General features: G+C 53.5%; 1 protein-coding gene and 1 long non-coding RNA gene across 2 annotated transcripts; one reads left to right on the forward strand and one right to left on the reverse strand.

The window, feature by feature from the left end:
* Window positions 1-532: 532 nt before the first annotated feature.
* LOC143827764 (uncharacterized) lies at window positions 533-20,411 on the forward strand. The gene is made up of 3 exons (XR_013227406.1): window positions 533-715; window positions 825-913; window positions 20,256-20,411. It is a non-coding gene; the product is annotated as an uncharacterized LOC143827764 (long non-coding RNA).
* Window positions 3,609-18,707, reverse strand: LOXL1 (lysyl oxidase like 1). Its single transcript, XM_077317632.1, has 7 exons — window positions 17,118-18,707; window positions 9,674-9,782; window positions 7,221-7,358; window positions 6,485-6,641; window positions 5,886-5,981; window positions 4,786-4,901; window positions 3,609-3,816 (listed from the first exon to the last, which is right to left on the reverse strand). Exons 1-7 carry the CDS (start codon window positions 18,310-18,312, stop codon window positions 3,810-3,812), a joined length of 1,818 nt encoding a protein of 605 aa, XP_077173747.1. The 5' UTR covers window positions 18,313-18,707; the 3' UTR covers window positions 3,609-3,809.
* Window positions 20,412-22,360: the final 1,949 nt, after the last annotated feature.

The following is a 22,360-nucleotide window of genomic DNA, read 5'->3' on the forward strand; positions in this document are numbered from 1 at the left end:
GTGACGGAATTCTGATTCATCTGCAGCGAAGCAGAAAAAGCACGGCTGGAGGGTTTAGAGAAGCAGTTTTTGAAGCATTATATAATTTTTAAAAAACCTGGCTGAAAAATGCAAGTTTACGGTGGTGTAGTGGTTACAGCACCAGGCGATGATCTGGGACACCCAGGTTTTAAACTGGGCTCCGCCATGGAAGTTCTTCGAGCGACTTTGGGATTTTCCAGCCTGACCTACTTTGCAAGGTTGTTGTGGTGAGGAGAAACTGGAGGAAGGACACACATGGAGGTTGAAATATCTAACCAAGTAGAAGACACTAAGCAGTTAAAATCGAGTCCAGGGAAAACTAGTAAGGTCGGAGGTCCCCGCTGGAATTCTGACTCAGGGTGAGAGGTGGAGTCACAAAATGGCTGCCCTAGGAGGTGGAGCCAGCTGCAAAATGGCCCCTGCTGCTTACTTTCAGCCACACAGTCAAGATCCTTGTACGGTGGTGGCCACTGCCGCCAAAGCAGGATAAACAAAAAATCTCTGCTGCCAATCATATTTCCAACGGCCAATCAGAAGCCTTGCTGGGTAAAAGCTCCACTGGCCCCACCTACTTTCTAAAAAAAGTTTGACGGGTAGTGGTGTTAACAGGCAGCACATTGTAGGCAGCTTAGCACAGATTTTCTGTCCCTTCTATGGCAATGGAATCCCAGGTATCCTTAATCCATTTTTAAAGGTACTGCTGCATCAAGGGCATTGTAGTTTCCTTTATTTATTTGTTTTAAAATGAAGATTAGTAAACTGCTCATTCCTCCCTGAATTTCCCCTTTCTCTGCTCCTTATAGGTCCTTCTGACGCAGTCCACCTGGGGTCCTTTCGTATTTGGCCTGCTCCATTTGAGACGGTGTTACTCAGAGAAGGTTTCAGCACTGGGGTGAGTCAGTCCACTTTTAAAAAAGCTTTATAGAGCCGGCACGGCGCCGTGGTTAAAGCGCCGGAGACCTGGGTTTGAATCCTAACTTGTGCTGCGGAAGCTCGCCAGGTGACCTTGAGCTAGCCACATTCTCTCAGCCTGGCCCACCTCAAAGGGCTGTTGTGAGAATACCAAATGAAATAAACAATTGACTGTTTTGGATACATTGCCCCGTACCCTATTCCTTTCCTGAGGCGGGTTAATCCTTTCGCCCTTCAAAGTTTCACTTCCTTAATTATTGGGACGAGGGCAAGCATTATGTCATTGGCTGCATGGGATCATCGTATCCAGGGGTGGCCAAGCTGTAGCTCTCCAGCTGCCCGTGGACTACAATTACCATGAGCCCATGCCGGCAGGGGCTCATGGTAATTGTAGTCCATGGGCAGCTGGAGAGCTGCAGCTTGGCCATCCTAGTCTAGGCTACAGACTGTCAGGCCCACTGAAATGTCGCTGAAACGAAACCCACGTTTTTGGAAATTCCCGGCCTCACGTCGGAAGAAACTAGATTTGTTAACCCATTTAGCCTGGTTGATTTTATCGGCCGTGTTCGGTTTATGGATTTTGCTTTTGCTTGTCGGGCGGTTTATTAATTCCCGTGGCCTTTGATTGGTTCCGGCGGTTTTCCCCAGCAGCGATTGTGTGTATTTTCATGGGCGCATCCCCTCGAGAATTTCCACCGCAGAGTGGTGTAAAAATGATTCAGAGAAACGCGTCCAGTTCAGTTAGCAGAGTTACGGCCTGTTTCTGCTCAGCTCCCGCCGGGTGTCACTTCTTCACGTCCCCCTTACGGTGGAATTATATTTGTGCATAAAATAAACAGAACGGCTCTAATCGCAGGGAGCAAATGCCGCCCCCCCCCACCACGTTCATAATACTAGAACTTGTGGACATCCAGCAAATGTGATGGGCAGTAGATATAGCAGATAAATTTGCAAATAAATAGCAGATAAATTTGCAAATTTTGCTGCAAGCTGGTGGAAGTCATGGCCACAAGAGGTTGCAACTGGTCATTGTCTCAGATGGTTTTAAAAGGGGGTTAGATGTTTAAGCGGAAGTTAGATGTTCTTATCAGCTGGAATAGGGAAGCAGAGCCTCCATGTCTGGGGGCAGTGTACCACTGCATTTTCAGTTGCTTAGGGTTGCTCGCTCCAGGTTGAGAAATTTCTGGAGATTTGCGGACACGGTTTTAGGAGGAGAGGGACCAATAGGGAATGATACCATAAAGTCCCAGTTCTCTCAGAGCTCCCTCATCCCCACCTGCCTCACAGCGGGTCTATTGTGGGGAGAGGAAAGAAAGGTGATTCTGAGCTGCCTGCGGGGTGAACTTGGGCCAGTCACGGTTCTTTCAGAGCTCACTCAGCATCACCTATGTCGAATGGTGTCTGTTGTGGGGAGAGGAAAGGAAGGCGATTGTGAGCCGCTTTTGGAAACCTCAGGCCTGCAGGGTGAACTCGGGCCAGTCACAGTTCTCTCAGAGCTCACCCAGCCTCACCTATCTTGCAGGATGTCCGCTGTGGGGAGAGGAAGGGAAGACGATTGTGAGCCATTTTGGGACTGCTTTGGGCAGTGAAAAATGGAGTCCAACACCCCAGCTCTTCTTCCTCTCTCTTCTGAAGTCCCTTTGCTCCTGGTGACAGAAGAGTTAACTCCGAGGGGAAACCGCTGACTTGGCCCCCACATTCTGCTCGTTCCAGGCTGTCTCTGACCCGTTTTTTTTTTTTCAGGCTCCAGAGCTTGGGAACTTGGCTGTGCTCAAGGCGGCCGGATTACCGCCTGATCTTGGGAGCCGGGCCGGGCCTGGCCAGGCTGGGAGGGACTGCTTTCTCCCGCCAGGGCGTTTGCAGAGCAGAAGAAGGGGCCTGTAAAACGCAGTCTCCACGGCGGGTTAATCAAGGGCACCCTGGCAGGCCACCCGGCAGCCACGGACTCCTTGCTGCGATGAAACGGGGAAAGCAATTGATGGCAGGGCTCAGGGAATCTCCAGTCTGGGCCTGGAGATTCTCCTGGAATTACGACTCGTCTCCAGGCTCCAGAGCTGGAGAAAATTGCTGCTTTGGAGGATGTACTCCATAGCATGATTCTCCGCTGAGGCTATCAGGGACTTGTGAAGAAGCTAATCCCCCCTTTCTCCCGCTGGACTGTCTCTCCCTCTCCCTTTTCTTTAGTTGACACTGCTCCCCAAAGCCATATCGCTGGCGTTCCTCTGCCCTGTCACTTCCATGATCTTTGCTCTTTCTCTTCTCCCCAGCTCCACTCAAAAGAGAGCATCCTCCTTTCCCAGGAGAGGATGAGACAATGGCATTGGTTGGGGTTGCCTTGGCAACCAAGAAACGGGTGCCTGAGATCTCAGCATCCACGTATTTGAGAGTCGTGAGAATTGCAAAATCTGCATTTGCAAAAAGTTTGCCGTTTCTTCTTATTGTTGTCCGGCTGTAAGTGTTCAGATTTCCCCACAAGTCCGAGGAGGTTTCTCGGTCTGAGTGGTCCCAATGTGTGGATTTTTTGGTCTGCGTGGTGGAGGTCTCTGGGGCTACTAGAGCCACAGATGGCTTTGTGGAGGTGAAGCTTTGTAGACCCTGCTAATACAAGAGGTAACTATTATACTCTGGTCTTGTCCCTCCACCACCCAGCCTGCCCTTGAGAAGGAAACGGAAACTAAAGACAAAGTATTTATAAAAGTATTTAAAGTGACAACTCGTATTCAGCTTGTGTTCTCCAGTGAGGCTTTCATCTCCTGTTGAGGTGAGATGTTGGGAAATTATTCCTCTTCGTATCCGGTCAGCTTGAAAGAATTTGGGATCTGGGGGATGCGGGTGGGTGGGCGGGGCTGGTTGTCCTCGTATCGCCCTAGCCAAAATCAAGACCTGCAAAAGAAATCAAGAATAATATTATTATCCATAATATATTGTTACCTTCTTGCACGGTGGTACCAAATTCAAATTCCAGTGTGAACTGAGCATCAGAAGCAGGCCTGGTCAGGAAGAGTTTTCTTCCTTAAGCCAGATTCAGGTTTGGCTGCCGAAGATTTTGGAAAGGTTTGCTTTTAGGGGGATGCAGTTTTCTATCAATCCCGCTTGTCCGTCTTTTCCAAAGCTTTGGCAGAATCAGAACTGGTATCTCTGCCTGGAAGGGTCATATCGGTCCTAGGAAATCTGCGTGGAGCACGGCTCCCCCAAAATATAAGCTTGCCAACCTCCAGGTGGTGACTGGAGACCCCCCTTCCCCCCAAAATTTCAACTCCTCTCCAGGCCACAGTAATCAACAGCCCAGGAGAACACAGCAGTTTACTCCTTTGAGTTCCCGCCCCACCCCCAACCCTGCTTCCCTCCCAAATTTCCAGGTATTTCCTAACTCAGAGCTGGCCAAGGATCAGAATATTCCCGAATCTGATCTTTGGGCAATTGTGCCTTTTGCATTCCATCCCCCACCCCCAACATTTTTTCAAACGACGGATGTTTAAAAGGAGCCGTGATCCACCTCTGATTTTGGGGGCCGAGCGGCCCTCCCTTTCCTCTTCCTTTCCCCCTTCTCAGTTCCTTGCTCAAAATCAACAAGCCTAGCAGCCGGGCAGTTCTGGGAAGGGCTATGTTTATGCTGGCCGCCCGGTAGATGTGGTTAAGTGCTAACAGGCCGGCTCTGGTCAGCGCCGGAAAGCGAAAACATGCAAGGCTGGAGTGGGAAGGAGGGAGGGACGCTCCGGGAGATGAAAGCAGATGGCTTCGGATCCCAGCTAGCACCTGCGACTAGGAGGCTTTACCCTCTGCACGTGTCTCAGGGCAGGAAGTGGGAAGGCTCAGTTGTGTGTGAACAACAACCTTTGCGCACAGACTTACTGGGCGATTTTGCAGTTGGTCGTGGCCACGTAGCGCCCGGTGTAGTGTACGTTGCACCTCACCACGTTGTTGGTGAAGTCCGACTCCATCACGATGTATTTGGGGTTCACCTGGACCTGGGGGAGCAAGCACCATGAGTCGGCCTTCGATCCGGAGATGGGAAGCCCACGATTAGCAGCAAACAATGGTCTTTTGTAGGGGGTGGAAGGCAACCTGTTGGGTTTGGTGTGAACACCTGTCGCTAGGCTGTGGGTCAGACTAGGCCGGGAAGTCCAACACTCGAAACTCTACTTCGCCATGGAGGTCACCCAGTAGCCTTGATCAGGTGGCTCTCAGGTCCTCATCCTGCTCTACCATGGGTTGCCAGCCTCCAGACAGGCCCTGGAGAATCCCTGGGTCTTGGGAGGAGCTGGGGTGGTGTAGTGATTTGAGTGCTGGACGGCTCTGGGAGACCCAGGCTCGAACCCCCACTTTGCCATGGTACCTTGCTGGGGTTCCAGTCACGCTCTCTCAGCCTGACCTCCCTCACAAGGTTGTTGTAAGGACAAAACAGAGGAGAGCAATGTAGGCCACTTTGGGTCTCCACTGAGGAGACAGGTGGGGATAAAAGAAATAAATAAATAAATAAAGAAAACTTCTGGAATTACAGCCGGGATCCATTCCCCTGGAGGAGGGGGCTGCTCTGGAGGGTAGACTCTAGGGCAGGGGTAGTCAAACTGCGGCCCTCCAGATGTCCATGGACTACAATTCCCAGGAGCCCCCTGCCAGCAAATGCTGGCAGGGGGCTCCTGGGAATTGTAGTCCATGGACATCTGGAGGGCCGCAGTTTGACTACCCCTGCTCTAGGGCATTGTATCCTGCTGAGGCCTCTTCCATCCCCAATCCCCACCCTCCTCAGGCTCCACCCCCCAAGTCTCCAGGAATTTCCCAGACCCAGAGTTGGCAACCATAACAACTCATGTGAGCCACAGGGAAAGGTGGAGATATCAGCGTGCAGATAACATCTATGCTTGATGGTTAAGCAGGCATTGATTCTGCTTAAATCCCTCACATTCTTTACTCCTGGAATACCAAGAAATGGGGTCAAAAGAGCGACTGACCTTCAAGATATAATTTCCCGGCTGCACGTCTGTGATATCGATCCACTGGCAGTCTATGTCCGCATTATATGTGTCGTAGCAACCGGGACTCAGACCCTAGACAGAAAGGAAACACACGGTCATCGGTATGGGCAGGGAGAGCTGCAGGCTCTCTGTTTCAAGGGATGTTGGGTAGCAGGAATGCAGTGGCGTATCTCGGGTGCAGCAGGCATGGGAAGGGCCCTGGGCACCGCTTGACAGGGGGTGCCACTAAGCAGTCAGACAAGGTATCCTCGGATAATGAAAAAAGAATTTTCTTCAGAGCCACGATCCGCCTTTGGTTATCAAACCAGAAAGAGAAGAAACTGAAAACCCTGATCTTTATTTCTGACTCTTCAGTTTTTTGGAAAAAGAGAACATTAAATATTTTTCACTATTTTGCCTCTTGCGGATTCCCCCATTTTTCACCTCCATTGTGGCCCAGGCATTTTGTCTCTCCCACCTGGCGGCTGGCATCCCTACCTGGGGAAATTCACCTGGTGCCGAGGGAAGAGGTTTCTGTTGGCTTTGAGATAGGTCGACTGTTCTCCCCCCCACCCAGCTTCCCTGACCGCTCCTACCTGTGTGTGTGACGTGCAGGCGTAGCGCTTGAGGTTTCCGAAGTCGCAGGTGGTGTCCTCCAGGCAGAAGCTGGCCTTGTGGCCTTCCGCCACCTTCTTGCCCGTGGCTGCATCCAGCAGGTCGTAGTGGCTGAATTCATCCATGCTGTGATAATGCCTGAAGGGGGGGGGGAGAGAGGAGGGACCGTGAGGGATGCAGGAGGATGGCCGGGCCGCACTTGCAGGTGCTGTGAGGCCAAAGAGCCCTGAGCACATGGGATTCACTGCACAGGCTACAAATCTAGGTAGCATCAAGAGGGGATTGGAGAAACATCTGGAGCAGAGGTCTATCAATGGCTGTTAGTCATAAGATGTAGAAGGAGCATTTGTCTGGGGCAGGGGGCAACAATGGGAGGGCTTCTGTTTTTCTGGCTCCACTGGTGGACCTCCTGAGGACCCCTGGGTTCTGGCCACTGTGTGAGAATGAATGTTAGACTGGATGGGCCATTGGCCTGGTCCAGCAGGGCTTCTCTTCTGATGGGTGGGATTGCTAAGAAGGCTGCCTAGAAGTGGAATTGTTTTTTGGACCGGTGGTTTGATGATACATAAGGCTCGATTTCTCAGTTGGCTTTAAAAAATGTGCAGAGCCAATCGGAACCCCTGGCTAGGCAGAAGTCCCACCCACTTTTGGAAAACCTGGCTGATCGTTGGCTTTTCTCCAGTTGCTACCCCTGCCATTGAGAGGTTTCTCACTCACTGATGGCAGCTGTGCCACTCCCACGTATGCCGAGCCCGGTTGGGCAGGAAGTCCGCCGTGCCCTGGTTCTTCACGCGCTGGGGAAAGCGGAGAAGCACTCGGACGTCGTAGTCAGTAGCTTCGGGGGTGTAGGCAGTGCTGGAAGACATAGCGAGAGCGGACATAGCGAGAATTGCGGAAATGCACTGGTGCTGGGTGCGAATGCTCACAAATCTTGTAAAAAGGGGTACAATATATATTTTTTAAAATTAATGACTCCAAGCAGAAAGAATTTTTCTTACAAAACAAACAAAATATAACCACAATGGGAGCAAATGTACAGATAAACTTCCGGTAAAGTTTTCTTTTTTTTTTACATAAGACACCCATGCATAATTATTGACTGTTTACTATATGCAGCGCTGTTAAGAAAGGAACCAAAAAGGTTGAAGAATCTAGAAACACTGATCACAAAAAACCCACAAAATGCACATTTGATTCCACAGTGCTAAAGGTCGATCAGAAACAAGGCATTCAAATCTCAGTAGCAAAATCGACGAGAACGCTACCAGTGACACCAAACATGCCCAGAAAACCAAATGACCTCTAAGAAAACAGCCTGATTAGTTTGGATCCCAATGGATCTTCTTCAGAGGTCCATTCCAGATCCACACATCCCTAAATATCCCCAAACCATAAACAACAAAACCCTTTTTACAGCCAAGAAGGTTGCCTGAAAGCCTGTACTACACAGAGAAGCCAAGAAACACCCTGAGCCTATATTGTGACAAACAGAATTCACAATCACCAGATGGACTCCTTTCTGTAAACCTTTCGAGGACTGAAGTAAAATCTCTGTGCATGGCTGTGTGCATTTCAAAAGAGGGCAATTGGGGGGGGGGGATGGAGCTGGGGGACACACAAGGCTTTCAGGATGACAGGACCCCAAAAGAACCGAGCTGGAACTGCCCTGAACATATGCTTAAGGGATGCGTCTTGGAAGTTACAGTGTTGCCATGAGACGCATTACTTCGTCCGCTGCTAAAAAGGCATCTTGGGGGGGGGGGGGATGACGATGACCGCTGATCCCTACAAATTATCCCTCTGTTTGCGTCTTTGCTGTGGCTGGATTCTGCCCTCCACCCTCCCCCACTTCTCTTTTCCTGTGGCCTGAGCTTTCGGGTCTGTCCTCGGGAGTTTCGAAAGAAAATAATTTGCGGGAAACTGAACTTCTGTTGTGAAACTGCCGGCTGCTTGCCCTGAGATGTTTTCTGGTGGACGGGGTTGTGTTTATTTTGCTTTCCCTGCTCGTCGAGGCAGAAAGAAAGCAGTCCCTTGCTGGGATTGCCCAATTGCCTTCCCCCCCTCCCCTCCCCACAGCCTGGTCCCTCCGTTTCCGGTGTTATTACTATCCCAGGGCTCCCTTGAAGAACACAGAAACATCAGGAGAGCCCTGCTGGATCAGACCAGGGGTCCATCTGGCCCTGGGCCCTGCCTCACACCGAGGACAACCGGAAAGACGGCATCAGGGGAAGGCCTTGGCCTCTATGTTTGTGGGATGTCCACAGGTGAGGCAGGATGCTGGACTAGATGGACCAAAGGACAGTGTGTCAGAGTCCGCATCCCAAGTGGCTCTTCTTATCTCCAGGTGAAAGTATCCCTTCCTTCCTTCCTTCCTTCCTTCCTTCCTTCCTTCCTTCCTTCCTTCCTTCCTTCCCTTAGCCCTCCTATTCTCCTTCCTTCCTTCCTTCCTTCCTTCCTTCCTTCCTTCCTTCCTTCCTTCCTTCCTTCCTTCCTTCCCTCCCTCCCTCCCTCCCTCCTTCCTTCCTTCCTTCCTTCCTCCCTCCCTCCCTCCCTCCCAAGCCCGCAAAACATACCAAATACATTTGTTTAATCTTATGGGAAGAAGTACCTGTCTAGGGCCTCATCGCCCATCCAAATACCGTTCCCTGTCTTTTGCGGTTGGCCTTGTGGCTGGGGCACAGAATGCCAAGAAGCAAGATACATTAATAACACAGTGGCTCTGGTCCTTCCGGAGGCCATTGGCCTTAAAACGGCCATAATAAGCCGCCAGCTAATCCATCTCATTTTGCCAAACGTCGGTAGAGGGGAACAAAATATAGGGTCAGTGAACGAGGGGTTTGTAGAGAGGAGGGTTGCCACCCTCCCGGTGGAGAATAGCATTCACCCATTATTACGACTGATCTCCTCTCTTCTTTACGAAGTTTCCTTTCTCAATAAATTTGTCATATTCTTTAAGCGGCTGGTGCTGTGCACCTTATTTGCGTATTTAAACCCTACTGGGATGCCAAAAGCTACTTGCTGGGAAGGGAAGAGTAAACAGCGGAGACTTGAGCTGGCTTGCAAACATTCTTGAGGCTGGTGTTTTGCCATCTTTGGACTGTCATATATTGTGTGTGTGTGTGTGGTTCTTGTGCGTGAGCTGGGATGCACAAAACGGGAGACCGTCCTACCTTGCAAGGCATTTTTCCTCAGCTGCACAGCGGAGGGAGTAGAGGTGAGCTCTCTGGACATAAGTTGAAGCCTGGACGTAGTTTGGATCGGGCACGAGGTCTGGGAGACCTGGAGAGAAAAAAGAGCGGAGGGTGACTGTGTTTTAAGGGGAGACAGCATCAAGGGTCGCCAACCTCCAGGTGAGTGCTGGAAACAGGTGGGCCCTGCCTATTGCATGAAGCCAAACCTAGACAAATAAATGACGTAGGTCCCAAATATTTTTTCTTTCTTTATTCAGAAGGAGCCAGAACAGAGTCTGGATTCTCCAGCCTTTTTCAAACCAAGATTTTCATCAGTGGTAAATTTCTGCTTATTCTGTCCCCAGAAATTGGCATAGAGCGTTTCCTCCTGTTGTTGACTGCGAGAGCCAGGGCTGCTTTGATGTTTGGAAACGTAGCAAACAGAGCTAAGAAACGCACATCGGAGAATCCTTTAGGAAACAGAAATTTGGGACTATGTGTTAAGCGTTTGCTTGTGAGCCACTGATGAAAACATTGGCATGAAAACGGCCTGTGAATCCGGACTCCAGGCTGGTTCAATCCAAAGAAAAGGAGGAAAAAATATTTTCCGCCTGCGCCAGTTTTTTCTAGGTTTAACCTCCAAGTGGGGCCTGAAGTTCTTCTGGAATTAACACTTGATTTCCGGACGATCGGTTCCCTCGGAGAAGGAATGCTGTGGTATCACAAGCCTGCCGGGACCCCTACCCCCTGCAAACTTTGTCCTCCTACCCACAAACCTTCGGGAATTTCCCGATTGGGTGCTGGCTACCGTAATACAAGGCAGTATTTTACGTGCCCCCCGCAACGGAGAGATGCGCCAGCAGAGGGGGCAAAGGAAACCAATTCCATCAAGACATGGCTCGTGATCCCAGGGGCACCTTGAAGACCAACAGAGGTTAATTCCGGGTTTAATAAGCGCCCGTGTGCATGCACAGAACAAAACCAACCCACTTTCATTCAAGGTATGTGCTTTCGGGTGCATGCATGCTTCCTCCGATCCCATGAAATCTTTTACTCAAAATACACTAACCTGCCAGCCCAGGATTGCCCTGTTGCTTCAGAAATAAGGGCGGGGGGGGGATCTGGATATACAAACTCTTTTCTAAGACCCCAGGCCAGGCATTCTTAATTTTTTTTTACCGTTGAGAATCCTCTGAAATGAGTTTCAGGCTTGGAGGAATCCCAGGAGCGGTGCTATCATGCAGAATAGAATTGGGAAGAACCTCTGTGTCTATGCCCACTTCTTCCCACCCCTTCCAGGCTCATCACTGGCCATTTGTGTCCTCTGGGGGAAATAATCTCATCCTTCGGGGAGACCCCCAGGCCCTGCCTGGAAGTTGGCAAGCCACGGCCCAGTTCGGCTCTTGACCCCTTGCAAGGAAAGCCGAGCTCAAGGGGCCCTTGGGCCCGATCCGCCGGCCTACGCTCCTGAAAGGCAGGCCGGGGAGGGCGGCTCAGCTCTGAGGAATTCCCAGGCGTGCAGTTTCAGGCTGCAGATGCAAACCACGCAGACAGGCCACAGTGTCACCCCCCCCCAAAAAAAAATATATGTACCCCCCCTTGACTGAGCCGGCCTTTTGCACCTTTCACTGGAGGGCCCTCCCCCCCCCCAGTCCCCCAGTTTCTGCTTCCAAGGACAGAAAAGAACAATGTCTTCTTCTATCTGGAGCAGTTCTCCCTGGAGAAAATCACGTCACCTCTCTGGCTCTCCGTTTCCTGACTCCCGCGCCGGGTCATTTGTGGTGATGTAATCCGCTGGGGATTTCTCGGGGAAAGGGAAGGCTGGCAGCCGTTTCTTTAAGGGAGCCGTTTCCCTTCAAGAAATAAAAGGGAGCCCCCCCCTCACCAGGGGCTCCCCGAATGGGGCATGGGGGTTTTATGGGACACGGGTCTTCGTGATTTCATGCGGAGTATAAGAAAGAGGGGGGGGGGGGCTGGTCATGATTTGTTAAAACAAAACAAATGTTCCCCGGTGTGGATCACCTCCGGGCGTGATTTGAACCTTGTTCTGTCACAGCAGGTTGGTCAGGATGAGCAACAGGCGGTGGATGGGAAAGGCTGTGGATCAGGGGCAGAGCCTCTGCTTGGTGTGCAGAAGGTCCCAGGTTCAATCCCCGGTATCTGCAGTTAAAGGACCAGGCAGGAGGGGATGGGAGAGGCCTTGATTTGGGACCCTGGCTCAGGGGCAGAGCCTCTGCTTGGCAGGCAGAAGGTCCCAGGTTCAATCCCCGGCATCTCCAGTTAAAGGACCAGGCAGGAAGGGATGGGAGAGGCCTTGATCTGGGACCCTGGCTCAGGGGCAGAGCCTCTGCTTGGCAGGCAGGAGGTCCCAGGTTCAATCCCCGGCATCTCCAGTTAAAGGACCAGGCAGGAGGGGATGGGAAAGGTCTTGATCTGGGACCCTGGCTCAGGGGCAGAGCCTCTGCTTGGCAGGCAGAAGGTCCCAGGTTCAATCCCCGGCCTCTCCAGTTCAAGGACCAGGCAGGAGGGGATGGGGAAGGCCTTGATCTGGGACCCTGGCTCAGGGGCAGAGCCTCTGATCTGGAAAACAAGGCTTGATTCCCCATTCCTCCTCCACATGCAGTTGGCTGGGTGACCTTGGGCCAGTGCCAGTTCTCTCAGAGCTCTCTCAGCCTGACCGACTTCACAGGGCGCCTGTTGCAGGACGAGGAACGGCCGGCGAATGCCAGCCACTATGAGGAGCAACACGAGGCTTGCTGGGCGACCTTGAGCCAGTCATAGTCCTGTTAGAGCCGTTCTCACAGAGCCCTCTCACCGCGCCTGCCTCCCAGGGGGTGTCTCTTGTGGGGAGAGGAAAGGGGTTTGTAAGCTGCTTTGGGTAGTGAAAAGCAGGATATAAAGAAACCCTCAGCTATTCTTTTCTGGTTACTCCGTTTGAAAGCGTTCGAGGGCCTGCACAGTCAGACGAGGCTGGACCACAGATTCTGCTTTCTGGCCTCCGCAAACTTTGTTTATAGGCGGAACAGGGTTTTCGGTAATTGAAGCAGCACAGGGGATTTCCGATAAGCCAGCCGTGGATTACTCAGATGGGCAGCCGGCCAGCAGACCACTTCCTGCCCCCCCTCCCCGCCTCTTCCTCCTCCTGTGAAAACGGTCCAGGAATTTTTGAGGCGGGGTACGCTCAGGCTAGATTTTGGGGGGACCTCCCTCCCGGGACTCCAATTCGGCACCTTCCTCGGATGCGGGGAGGAGGGAGAGGATCCCGGAGGCCGGAAGGTTCGGTGTTTAGGATGTGAAGTATTTTGTAAATGGGAGGAGGGGGGTTGGGGGGTGGGGAGTCACCCCAACGCCCACACTGTGAATCACCCTCTCGGTGGGAATCCAAGATAAATACACTCAGTTGAGCAGTTGCTAAGTGACCATTGTACATAGACGGAAATACGAGGGAAATGAATTTAATCGGACGCATGTGGGGGCAGAGGGAACTGGGGAGAGCTCGCTCGGAGCAGGACGCTGCTTTTGGGTTGCCAGCTCCGGGTTTGGAAATATCTGGAGGTTTGTGGGAGGAGCCTGAGAAACGGGGTGGAGGGCCAGCTTGGCGTTGTGCGGAAGAACGGCGGTCTCTAATCTGGAGAGCCAGCTTCGATTCCACACATCGCCACATGAAGCCAGGCTGGGTGACCTTGAGCCAGTCACAGTTCTCTCAGAGCTCTCTCAGCCTCACCTACCCCACAGGGTGTCTATTGTGGGGAGAGGACGGGAAGGGGATTGGCAGATGCTTTGAGGGACATTAGGCCCGCCGGGTGACCTTGGGCCAGTCACAGTTCTCTCAGAGCTCTCTCAGCCTCACCTGCCTCACAGGGAGAGGCAGGGAAGGCATTTGTCAGCCACTCTGAGACGCAAGAGGCCTGTAAAGCTTTTCAAGAGCACTCTTTCCCTTTGAAATGCTTGAAGGGCTCAGATATGTCTCTCTGCTAACTAGGATTTTGCCCACAGGTCAGTTCTTGCAAAGGCGGATCGAGCAGGTCACCTCTTGCCAAACCTCGCAGGTCTGACTGGACGATTCTGCCTTGGAATGAAAAGGATCAGATCCAAAGTAAAGGGTGCAGTTTTCATCCAGGACGTCAGTTATCCGGATGGTGGTGGTGACATTGCCAATCATAGCCCCCAGATAAACTTTGCAAGAGATGACCTGCTAGATACGCTTTTGCCAGAGCTCAGGGGTCCAGCAGACTGCTTAAGAGGTTCAAGTCAAGTCTAGCCTACACAAGCTGAGAAGAACAAGAGGAAGAGGTGATTTCGTAATCGGCGGGACCATAACGCTATGAATTGTCGTACTCTCTTAGGACATAAATATACAATCCATTCCTTTCTAGCATTCTATTTGCTCCACGGATCTCCTGCCGGCGTACTTAATTCTCCTCGTTCCCAGCTTAACTCCCCACAACAACCCTGCGAGGTTGGATAAGCACAGCGGGCAAACGGCTCCGCCACGGAGCTTCAGGATAGCGGGAGGGGGTTTTGAGGCTGCCTTTCCTCTCTCTTTCTCTCCCCCCCCCTCTCCCACAACCGAACCGCTCCGGCCGGGGAAGGAACGAAAAAGCTGCCCAAGTCTCCCTTTGGTTCCTGAGCTCATAAACAGCCCTGCCAGTACATTTTCAACCTCTGGATTTTTTTTTTTTTGCTTTGCGGTCAACCGAACTGCGTTTTTTAGCCAATGAAAAACCGTCCCCCCGACCACGTTCTCTCCTAAGCCCAGCGCTGTGTCAAGCACGATCGAGCTGGCAGAAAATTCACAGCCCTGGATGTAATTCGATGTACGAAGAACACATGCATGCCAAGAGGGATTAACCCTTCCTTCCAAGGCGTGCTGGAAGAATGCACTGACGGGAAGGTCGATCGGGGTAAAGGGAACTGGGATTTTAGGAAAAGAAAAGCTGGTGGGGAGGCCTAGCGGAGGATCGGAAATGATTGCTTTCCCTCCGGTTTTGGGGTCGGTTGAGGGTCCTTTTTAGATTGGCTGTAGCCACGGAGGAGAAAAGAGGGTTCGGATTTTAGTGCAAATGGGCAGTTTCTGAACTTCTGTGTTAAGAAAGGTCTGAATAAATTAGGGTTGTTAGATACCCCCGGGGGAACTGGTGAGAAGGTAGGGTTGCCACCTCCAGGCTGGGGAACCTCTGGAGATTCGGGGACAGAGTCTGGGGTGGACAAGGACTGAATGCAATGTCACAGAATCTACAAAATATCTGTTTTCTCCAGCTGGACTCTGATAGACAGCCCCTCTGCCCTATTGTTGGCTCTCCTGAGGAGCTGGCTGGCCCCTGGGTGAGGCAGGATGCTGGGCTGGATGGATCCAGCAGGGCTCTCCTGATGTTCTTAGGAAGGCCTCAGCTTCTGTACCCTGTTGTTGGCCCTCCAGGTTGGCCAGTTTGTGAGGCAGGATGCTGGACTGGAGGCATCCCTGGTCTGACCCAGCAGGGCTCTTTTTAGCTTCCTTCCATGACTCAACATACAAGCAAATGAAATTCCCTGCCTTGAAAAGTTGCCTCATTTGCTTCCTCTGCGTTAAGTCGTATGAAAAGGAGCCAGGTTTGTCAGATTTTCAGCCTGGTACACTCTAAGCGATCCTGATTTGTTTCTCTCTGCCCCGCTGGGGAAGGGGACCTTTCTCCGCCAATGTCTTTCTCTGCCAATTCCGAAATACTTAAGCAGCTGTCCGGGGGGCCGACCCCAAGCTCTGTGCCCTGACGCAGGCTTTTCAGTTTTATTTGCATGGCGTCAAGCAGCAGCTGGTTCCCTTCTTCTGCAACTTGAAAACGCTTCCTTCCTGCCCGACGGAGACAAGCGGAAAACAGGGAGGAAAACGCAAAGTCGAGGGTCGTTTTGTCTTTAGAAAGCTGGCCCATGTCGGCTAAAGCGGACCAGAAAATCCACACGCCCTTTGACCTCCAGGGACCCTGGAGATGCCAGAAGGAGGTTAAACTCATGTTGTCGCCCCATCTCCCCTCTTGCTTGTTTGGAACTCGGATGGGGTCGGATCTCAAGGGCAAACTGAGGCCTTGGTATTTCCCCGGGACCTGTGGAATTTCCCACAATTCCTACCAGCTGCTTGTCAAAAGAGACAGGAAAGAGGGAGAGCAATCCGGATCCTGGCCAGATGTGGTTCTGGCATTTTGGGAGGGGGGGGGTAAGAATTAGCCGACATGTGCACGCTTGAAAAACAGAACTGGGGACCGGGGGAAATGTCGACTTTCGGTCTCGTGTGCAGTTGTGTGTGTTGAATGTCAAGGAATGCGGATGTCAACGTATCAATAAAGTTGGGACCCTGGCTCAGGGGCAGAGCCTCTGCTTGGCAGGCAGGAGGTCCCAGGTTCAATCCCCGGCATCTCCAGTTAAAGGACCAGGCAGGAGGGGATGGGGAAGGCCTTGATCTGGGACCCTGGCTCAGGGGCAGAGCCTCTGCTTGGCAGGCAGAAGGTCCCAGGTTCAATCCCCGGCATCTCCAGTTAAAGGACCAGGCAGGAGGGGATGGGGAAGGCCTTGATCTGGGACCCTGGCTCAGGGGCAGAGCCTCCACTTGGCAGGCAGAAGGTCCCAGGTTCAATCCCCGGCATCTCCAGTTAAAGGACCAGGCAGGAGGGGATGGGAGAGGCCTTGATCTGGGACCCTGGCTCAGGGGCAGAGCCTCCACTTGGCAGGCAGAAGGTCCCAGGTTCAATCCCCGGCATCTCCAGTTAAAGGACCAGGCAGGAGGGGATGGGAGAGGCCTTGATCTGGGACCCTGGCTCAGGGGCAGAGCCTCCACTTGGCAGGCAGAAGGTCCCAGGTTCAATCCCCGGCATCTCCAGTTGAAAGGACCAGGCAGGAGGGGAGGGGGAAGCCAATGAAATGAAAATCACCAGACCACACGGATTATGAAGACGTTTACCAGATAACACGGGTTTTGACATTTTCATTCCCTTTACTACGTTTCTGTCCCCCTGCGCTGGACCCAAAGAAAAGGTGACCTTATGAATCTAGTTTGTTATTCCTGAAAGCCCCATGGATCTGGTCAACAACTTCATTACGCTGCGTGCCAATCCACGACTGACTCCCTGATTATATGCACAGACTGGTGATTTCCATTTCAGCCTCTGACAAAGCGTGTTGTGGGCACGAAAGCTTACAACCTGAACAAAACCTTGTTCCTCTCTAAAGTTTGCTCTAGGACGTCACGTGTAATCTCTGAACAGAGAATAAGATTTCAGGGAGCTGACGAAACGGGTTTCGCTCCTGAACATTTGCGCGGCGACGAATATTCCGTGTTTCAGCGGCCACCGCGCTCTCCGGGGGGGTTCCCGACCCCGATCCCTCCTCCTGTAGGGACGGAAGCCAGGCAACAGTCCCAGCATGCACTGCGGCGCCCCTCCCCAACGACCTGCCCACCAAGCCGCCAGTCACTCACCCCGTCCATTCTGATTGGGCCTGTAGATGCTGCCCACACTGACCCGTCCTTGGTTAACACCTTGGCTGTCCGGGATCAGCTGGGGCGGTTCAGAATTCCTGATCGGGAGGTAAGGCTCAGCCCGGGGGACTCCATGGGGGTCCAAGGGCCGGAAAGGTGGCTGAGGCTCCACGTTGCGCGGAGGAACGTACGGTTCGGCTGGTGCTTCTCCGAAAGGGGAGTATTGCCCCGTCCACGGCTCGTTCCCGTATCGAGCGCCGGTGCCCACGGGGGACGCCGAGTTGATATGCAAGTTGTCCGCCGCAGGGACCCCTTGTCCCCCCGCCGGTTGGTTCTGGACGGCGGAATAGGGGTCCTGCGGGACATTTTGGTCATAGCTCGTTCCAGTGTCGTGATAGAGACTGTGGGAGTATCTTCGGTCCAGGCCGTCGGAGGGCTGAAGCTGTTGGGGTACCGGCCCGTAGGATCTGTCCTGGACGGGGTAGTAGCCCTGGGCCCTGTAAGGATTCTGGTCTTCGGCATGCTCCTCGTACCTCACCCGGGGCTGGAACGGGTACACGACTCCCGCACTGGCCGCGGCGGAAGCCACCGCGCTCCCGCCGGCTCCCGCGCTCCGGTAGTAGGTGTAGCTCTCGTCGTACCCCCGGGGCACCTGGGCTTCGTAGCTCTCGTACTGGTTGACGTAAGGGGGCTGGGGGTACGAGGCCTGGGGATAGGCCTGTCCGTAGGAGGCAAAGGCCGAAGAGGAGGAAGCGGCCCCGACGTGTTGCTGCCAAACCGTGGGGGACCGGGGACGCTGGGAGTTGGCGTTACTGTCCCCGGTGGGTCCGTCCCTCCAGTTGTCCGGGACTTGCCCAAAGCCGAACGGATGCCGCGTGTGGCCCCGGATGGTTTCCGAACTGGCCCTGACGGGCAGACTGGGGGCCTGCCGCCTGGTGTTCCCTTGGGACCGTCTCCCTTGGCTGGGCGCGGTGTCTGCCAGCAGGACGCGGGCATTGCTGTCTGCCCGCACGTGGCTGGCGGGCACGTACTCCGAGCCCGTGTTCAGGAGGCTGTACACCCTGCCGTTGTTCTCCCACTGGATCATTTGCCTCCAGCGCCCGCTGTCTCCCTGGGGTTGCTGCTGCCCGTGGACGAGCAGGAAGAGCCCGCAGCCCGTCAAAGCCCACAGGTCCCAAAAGCCCGGAGATGTCATTGTGGCCACGATCCAAGTGGTTGAGCTGGGCGGACGGACGTGGGAGCAGAAAGGGCAGCCCGGTAGCCTGGGTGTCCTAGAGGAGTGGTTCTCAGTCCCTCTCTCTCCCCTTCTTCCTTTGGGGAACGAATCTCAACTCTGTCCATTCCTGGCTCGTTTTGCGCTGCAGGGGAGTCCCACAAGCTTCATGGTGAGCGGGCGAGGGAGAGCAGATTGCAAGGAAAGTGTCTCTTCGGTGCTCAAAGGGGTCTCCAAAGTCTGGTGCCCTCGCTTTTTCCTTCACATCGCTGCCTCTCCCGCACAGGGATGTCGGTCGATCCCGCTTGCTCGTTCCCTGTTGGCTGGACAGGGCTTTGCTCCTGATCTGAATGAATAAGCAACAGGCTGTAAAAAAAAAAAAAGTTGGGAAGTTTCGGGGCTGTTTGGTGCGCGTCTGCTGCTCAGGGTCCTAAAAACCATCTCGTTTGGAGCATGTCAGGGTTCCCAGCCAGGAAGAGAGCGCAGGGCGGATTCTTTCCGAGGAATCCGTTCCCGCTCATGGATAATAAAACACGGGTGATTCTTTTTTTTTATTTTTTACAAAATTACTTCAGCATTCTGCTATTCTGAGCATTGTTAAACCTTCTGGTTGGAAGGTCAGCTGAATTCCACTGATGCTTAGATATAAGTGAGTTGCCGGGTTTGTCTGAAGTTTGTCTGATGACTAGCTAAGGTTTATTCAAGTGTATCGGGCTGGTTGGGCAAATGGACACATTTCCTGGGTTTCCTCAAATGTTATAGATTCCTCAAATATTATGGATTCATAGAAGCACAGAGTGGGAAGGGCCCTCCAGGGTCATCTAGTCCAACCCCCTGCAGAATGCAGGGAATTCACAACGACCTGCCCACTCTGACTCCCAGATGCTACTCTACGCCGGTGGTGCTCCGTCCCTCCTTTGCATTTTTAATCTTGTGAGCCATGCCAAGTCCACCGTCTGTCTTGACTCCCCCTCTTTCCCCAGGCATAGCCCCAAGGGCTGGGTTTAAGCTTCCTTTCAGGGCAGTGTCATCTGCTCTGTACAGGGCCTGAAACCGTTTCAGGTTGGGGGAAATGGTTTGGAAACAAAGGCTAAAGTCCTCTCTCTATGGCCATGATCCTAATACAGGACCTCGTGGGCAGGAATGGAAGAGGACTCACTCAAGTTATATCTTACATTTGTCACAGGACAGGGCCCCCAGACTCAACCTGTATACTCTGTAATGTGTGAAAAGGGGGCTTGGGGTTCAGGGGCCGGTGTTCTGATTTGGTTTAAGGTGCCAACGTGGCAGAGAGGGCAAGATCTCCTGGACTGGCCGAAATATTCTGGAGTGTTGGGAAGACGCCACTGGGCGAAGATTTCGTGACCAGAATGACGGCCCCCGGGTCCAGAAGGTGCTCTTTTGCAACACGAGAGACTCCGATTCTCGGTTTCGTGCCGGTGTCGAACGAGGCCTGCTTGGTATGCACATTGCTTTGACGCTACTTGAGATGCTCCGCGTGGGGGAAGGATATTGCAACCAGGTGTGCTGCGTGTCGAATGGAATTCAGGGCTTGTGCCTTGGGGGACTGTGAAAAGTGGGGGAATCAGGCATCGGGGCAGAGGAGGGGAGGGGGTTGTGTGCGAGTTCAATAGCAATTAGTATTCTGTTCTGGCCCGGGGAGAATGTGAGGAATCTTTCCGGAAAGCTCTGTGTGCCTTTGCATCGGAGAAGTTCCTCGGCTTCATCAATGGGGACCCTAAATCCAGACCTCTGGAAAGTCGGTCACATCCAGCCATTGTGGCGGAGTGGGTAGAGTTTCCCGGGTTCGAAATCCCTTCTTCTACCATGGGAGCACAAACGCTCAGCTTGGCCTACCTCGCAGGGTTGTGTGTTTTTTTTTTGAAGGAGAACAATGTTCTAAAAACTGCTTTTCGTCCTGACAGGGGAGAAAACAGGGATAAAAACGAACAAAAACAGGAAGGTGCCCACAGCTTCCTGTGTTTAGAGTAAAGCGGGACCTTTTGGAGGCACATCCCCATTGCGAAGTTGTACAGGTCCTCGGGCTTCTGTCAGGAAGGAACGTTCCGCGGGATCAGGGATGCAGGCAAGTACAGTTTTTCAAGCGTGGTATCGGGGTTGAGCGCACCTGCGTTTGATTCCCTCCGCCTCCTCCACAGGCAGCCAGCTGGGTGACCTTGGGCCAGTCCCAGTCCTTTTAGAGCTGCCTTAACGGAGCCGTTCTCTCAGAGCTCCCCCAGCCCCACCTTCCTCGCAGGGTGCCTGTTGTGGGGAGAGGAAGAGTCTTCCAAGGTCTTCCTCGTCGCCAGGACACCACGCTGGCTGTCGTAGCCCCCCCCCCCCGGTCTGTGAACCCTGACTGCATTTTAGCTGCTTTCTCCTCTGCCACTGGCTTCCCGCTTTCTGTTCTCATGCTGGGGAAGCCGGCCAGGTCTGGCAGGGAGGACAGAGTCCGGAGCCAAAGCAGGCCTGGTCGGCCCGCCGATATCCCTGCACCCGGGGGGAGGGCGGGGGGCTTGGTGTGGGGCTGGGATCTTTCCGCCTAGCAAGCCAACAGCTAGGACCCTGCAGAACTGGGGCCGCCGGTGGGCTCTTTCCCCGTTTCTTTTTCTCTTCGCCCCCCTTCTTCCCCTCAGGGACTGGAAATACCAGAGCTGATGTCACAACCAGGCCGCGCTTGCCAGAAAGAAAATCTTGCATAAACTCATGGGCTCCAGCCGGTCTCCTTAAGCCCCAGCTCAGCCTGGCTCTATCCCGGTCTTTCACTTTGCCCCCAGATCCTCTTCTCCCTGCCCGAGATGAGATGCAGCCGATCCGGCCCCTCCTCAGGGGAGTCAAATAAACATTTGGGTTTAGGGTTGCTGGGACTCGGAAACCTCAGTGGGGGCCAAGGCCACAGAGTCCCCCTTTCCTCCCGGGGAACTGATCTCTGCAGCCTGGAGAGGAGCTGGAATTCCGGAGGGTCTCCAGGCTGCACCTGGAGGTTGGCATCCTTCTCCGTCATGGCTTTGAATCCCTCAAAAGCTGTCCATTTGACGCTAGAGGGTTAGCTCACGTGCACAGTCCCGCTGTGCTTTCTCCATATTTTTCTGTCTGCGTCATCTTCTGCAGGTCTAGAATAAAGAAGAAGAGTTCCTTTTTCTACCCTGCTTTTCACTCCCTGAAGGAGTCTCAAAGCGGTTTACAATCGCCTTCCCTTCCTCTCCCCACAACAGGCGCCCTTGTGAGGGAGGTGGGGCTGAGAGATCCCCAGGTCCCACCTGGAGGCTGGCACCCCTCCCCTGACTCCTCCAGGGTCCAGCCATCAGGGATATAAGAGATGGGCTCTGTTTGACCCGGGAAGGAGGGTTACTGTTGCCTCTCTGGAGGATGCTGTGGTTGGGTTAGGGTGGGGGCGGGAAGCTTGTCTGCCAAGCAAGCCGGCTGGGGGGCGGGCGGGCAGGCGGGGGAGAGGGGTGTGTGGGTGGGGAAGTGGATTGCTCCCAAGGAACAACAACCAAAAAAAAAAGAAAAAAAAAACCGGGCAGTTTGTTGACCTAATTTCACTGGCAAGAAGAATTCATTCCAGAGAGGGGGGAAAGGAGGCGGTTCCCCGGGAAGTCAAGCTTGCCTCTGGGGGGGACTGGAGTTTCCGCCAGGGACGGGACGGAGAGAGGCCGGCAGTCCCTTCGGAGAGAAGGCGGAAACCTCCCCTCTCCAATCCGCCCGTCCTCTCTAAACCAGCTCTCTGCTAGCACAGTTCACCTTGAGCAATTGCTGGGGCGGTCCATCTCTCAGGCTATCTGAAGGCCCCCAAAGAAGCCAAATTGGGTCAGTCCTGCAGCCCATACAGGCCCAAACTCTTATGTCTCACAGAGGCCAGACCCGTGGTCGCCCAGCTGCCTGCACGTGGAGGAGGAGTGGGGACTCGAACCCGGCACTCCAGACAAGAAGCTGCCACTCTCCGCCACGACTCCGAGCTGGCTCTCTTGGGGAGGGTCCTCGGCACTTTTGGGAAGCCCCCCTCCAGCTAGACCCCTGTGGGTTGCAG

Source organism: Paroedura picta, chromosome 18 (genome assembly GCF_049243985.1).
Source record: "Paroedura picta isolate Pp20150507F chromosome 18, Ppicta_v3.0, whole genome shotgun sequence".
Classification (NCBI taxonomy): Eukaryota; Metazoa; Chordata; class Lepidosauria; order Squamata; family Gekkonidae; genus Paroedura; species Paroedura picta.

What these genes read in the sequence shown, in the direction of transcription:
- LOXL1 (XM_077317632.1), bottom strand. Translation starts at nt 18,312, where the DNA reads ATGACATCTCCGGGCTTTTGGGACCTGTGGGCTTTGACGGGCTGCGGG. An exon ending in GAGGAAAAATGCCTTGCAAG is followed by an intron (nt 7,359 to 9,673) that starts GTAGGACGGTCT and finishes TATGTCTTCCAG; the next exon opens with CACTGCCTACACCCCCGAAG. An exon ending in GAGTGGCACAGCTGCCATCA is followed by an intron (nt 6,642 to 7,220) that starts GTGAGTGAGAAA and finishes CCCCCCCTTCAG; the next exon opens with GCATTATCACAGCATGGATG.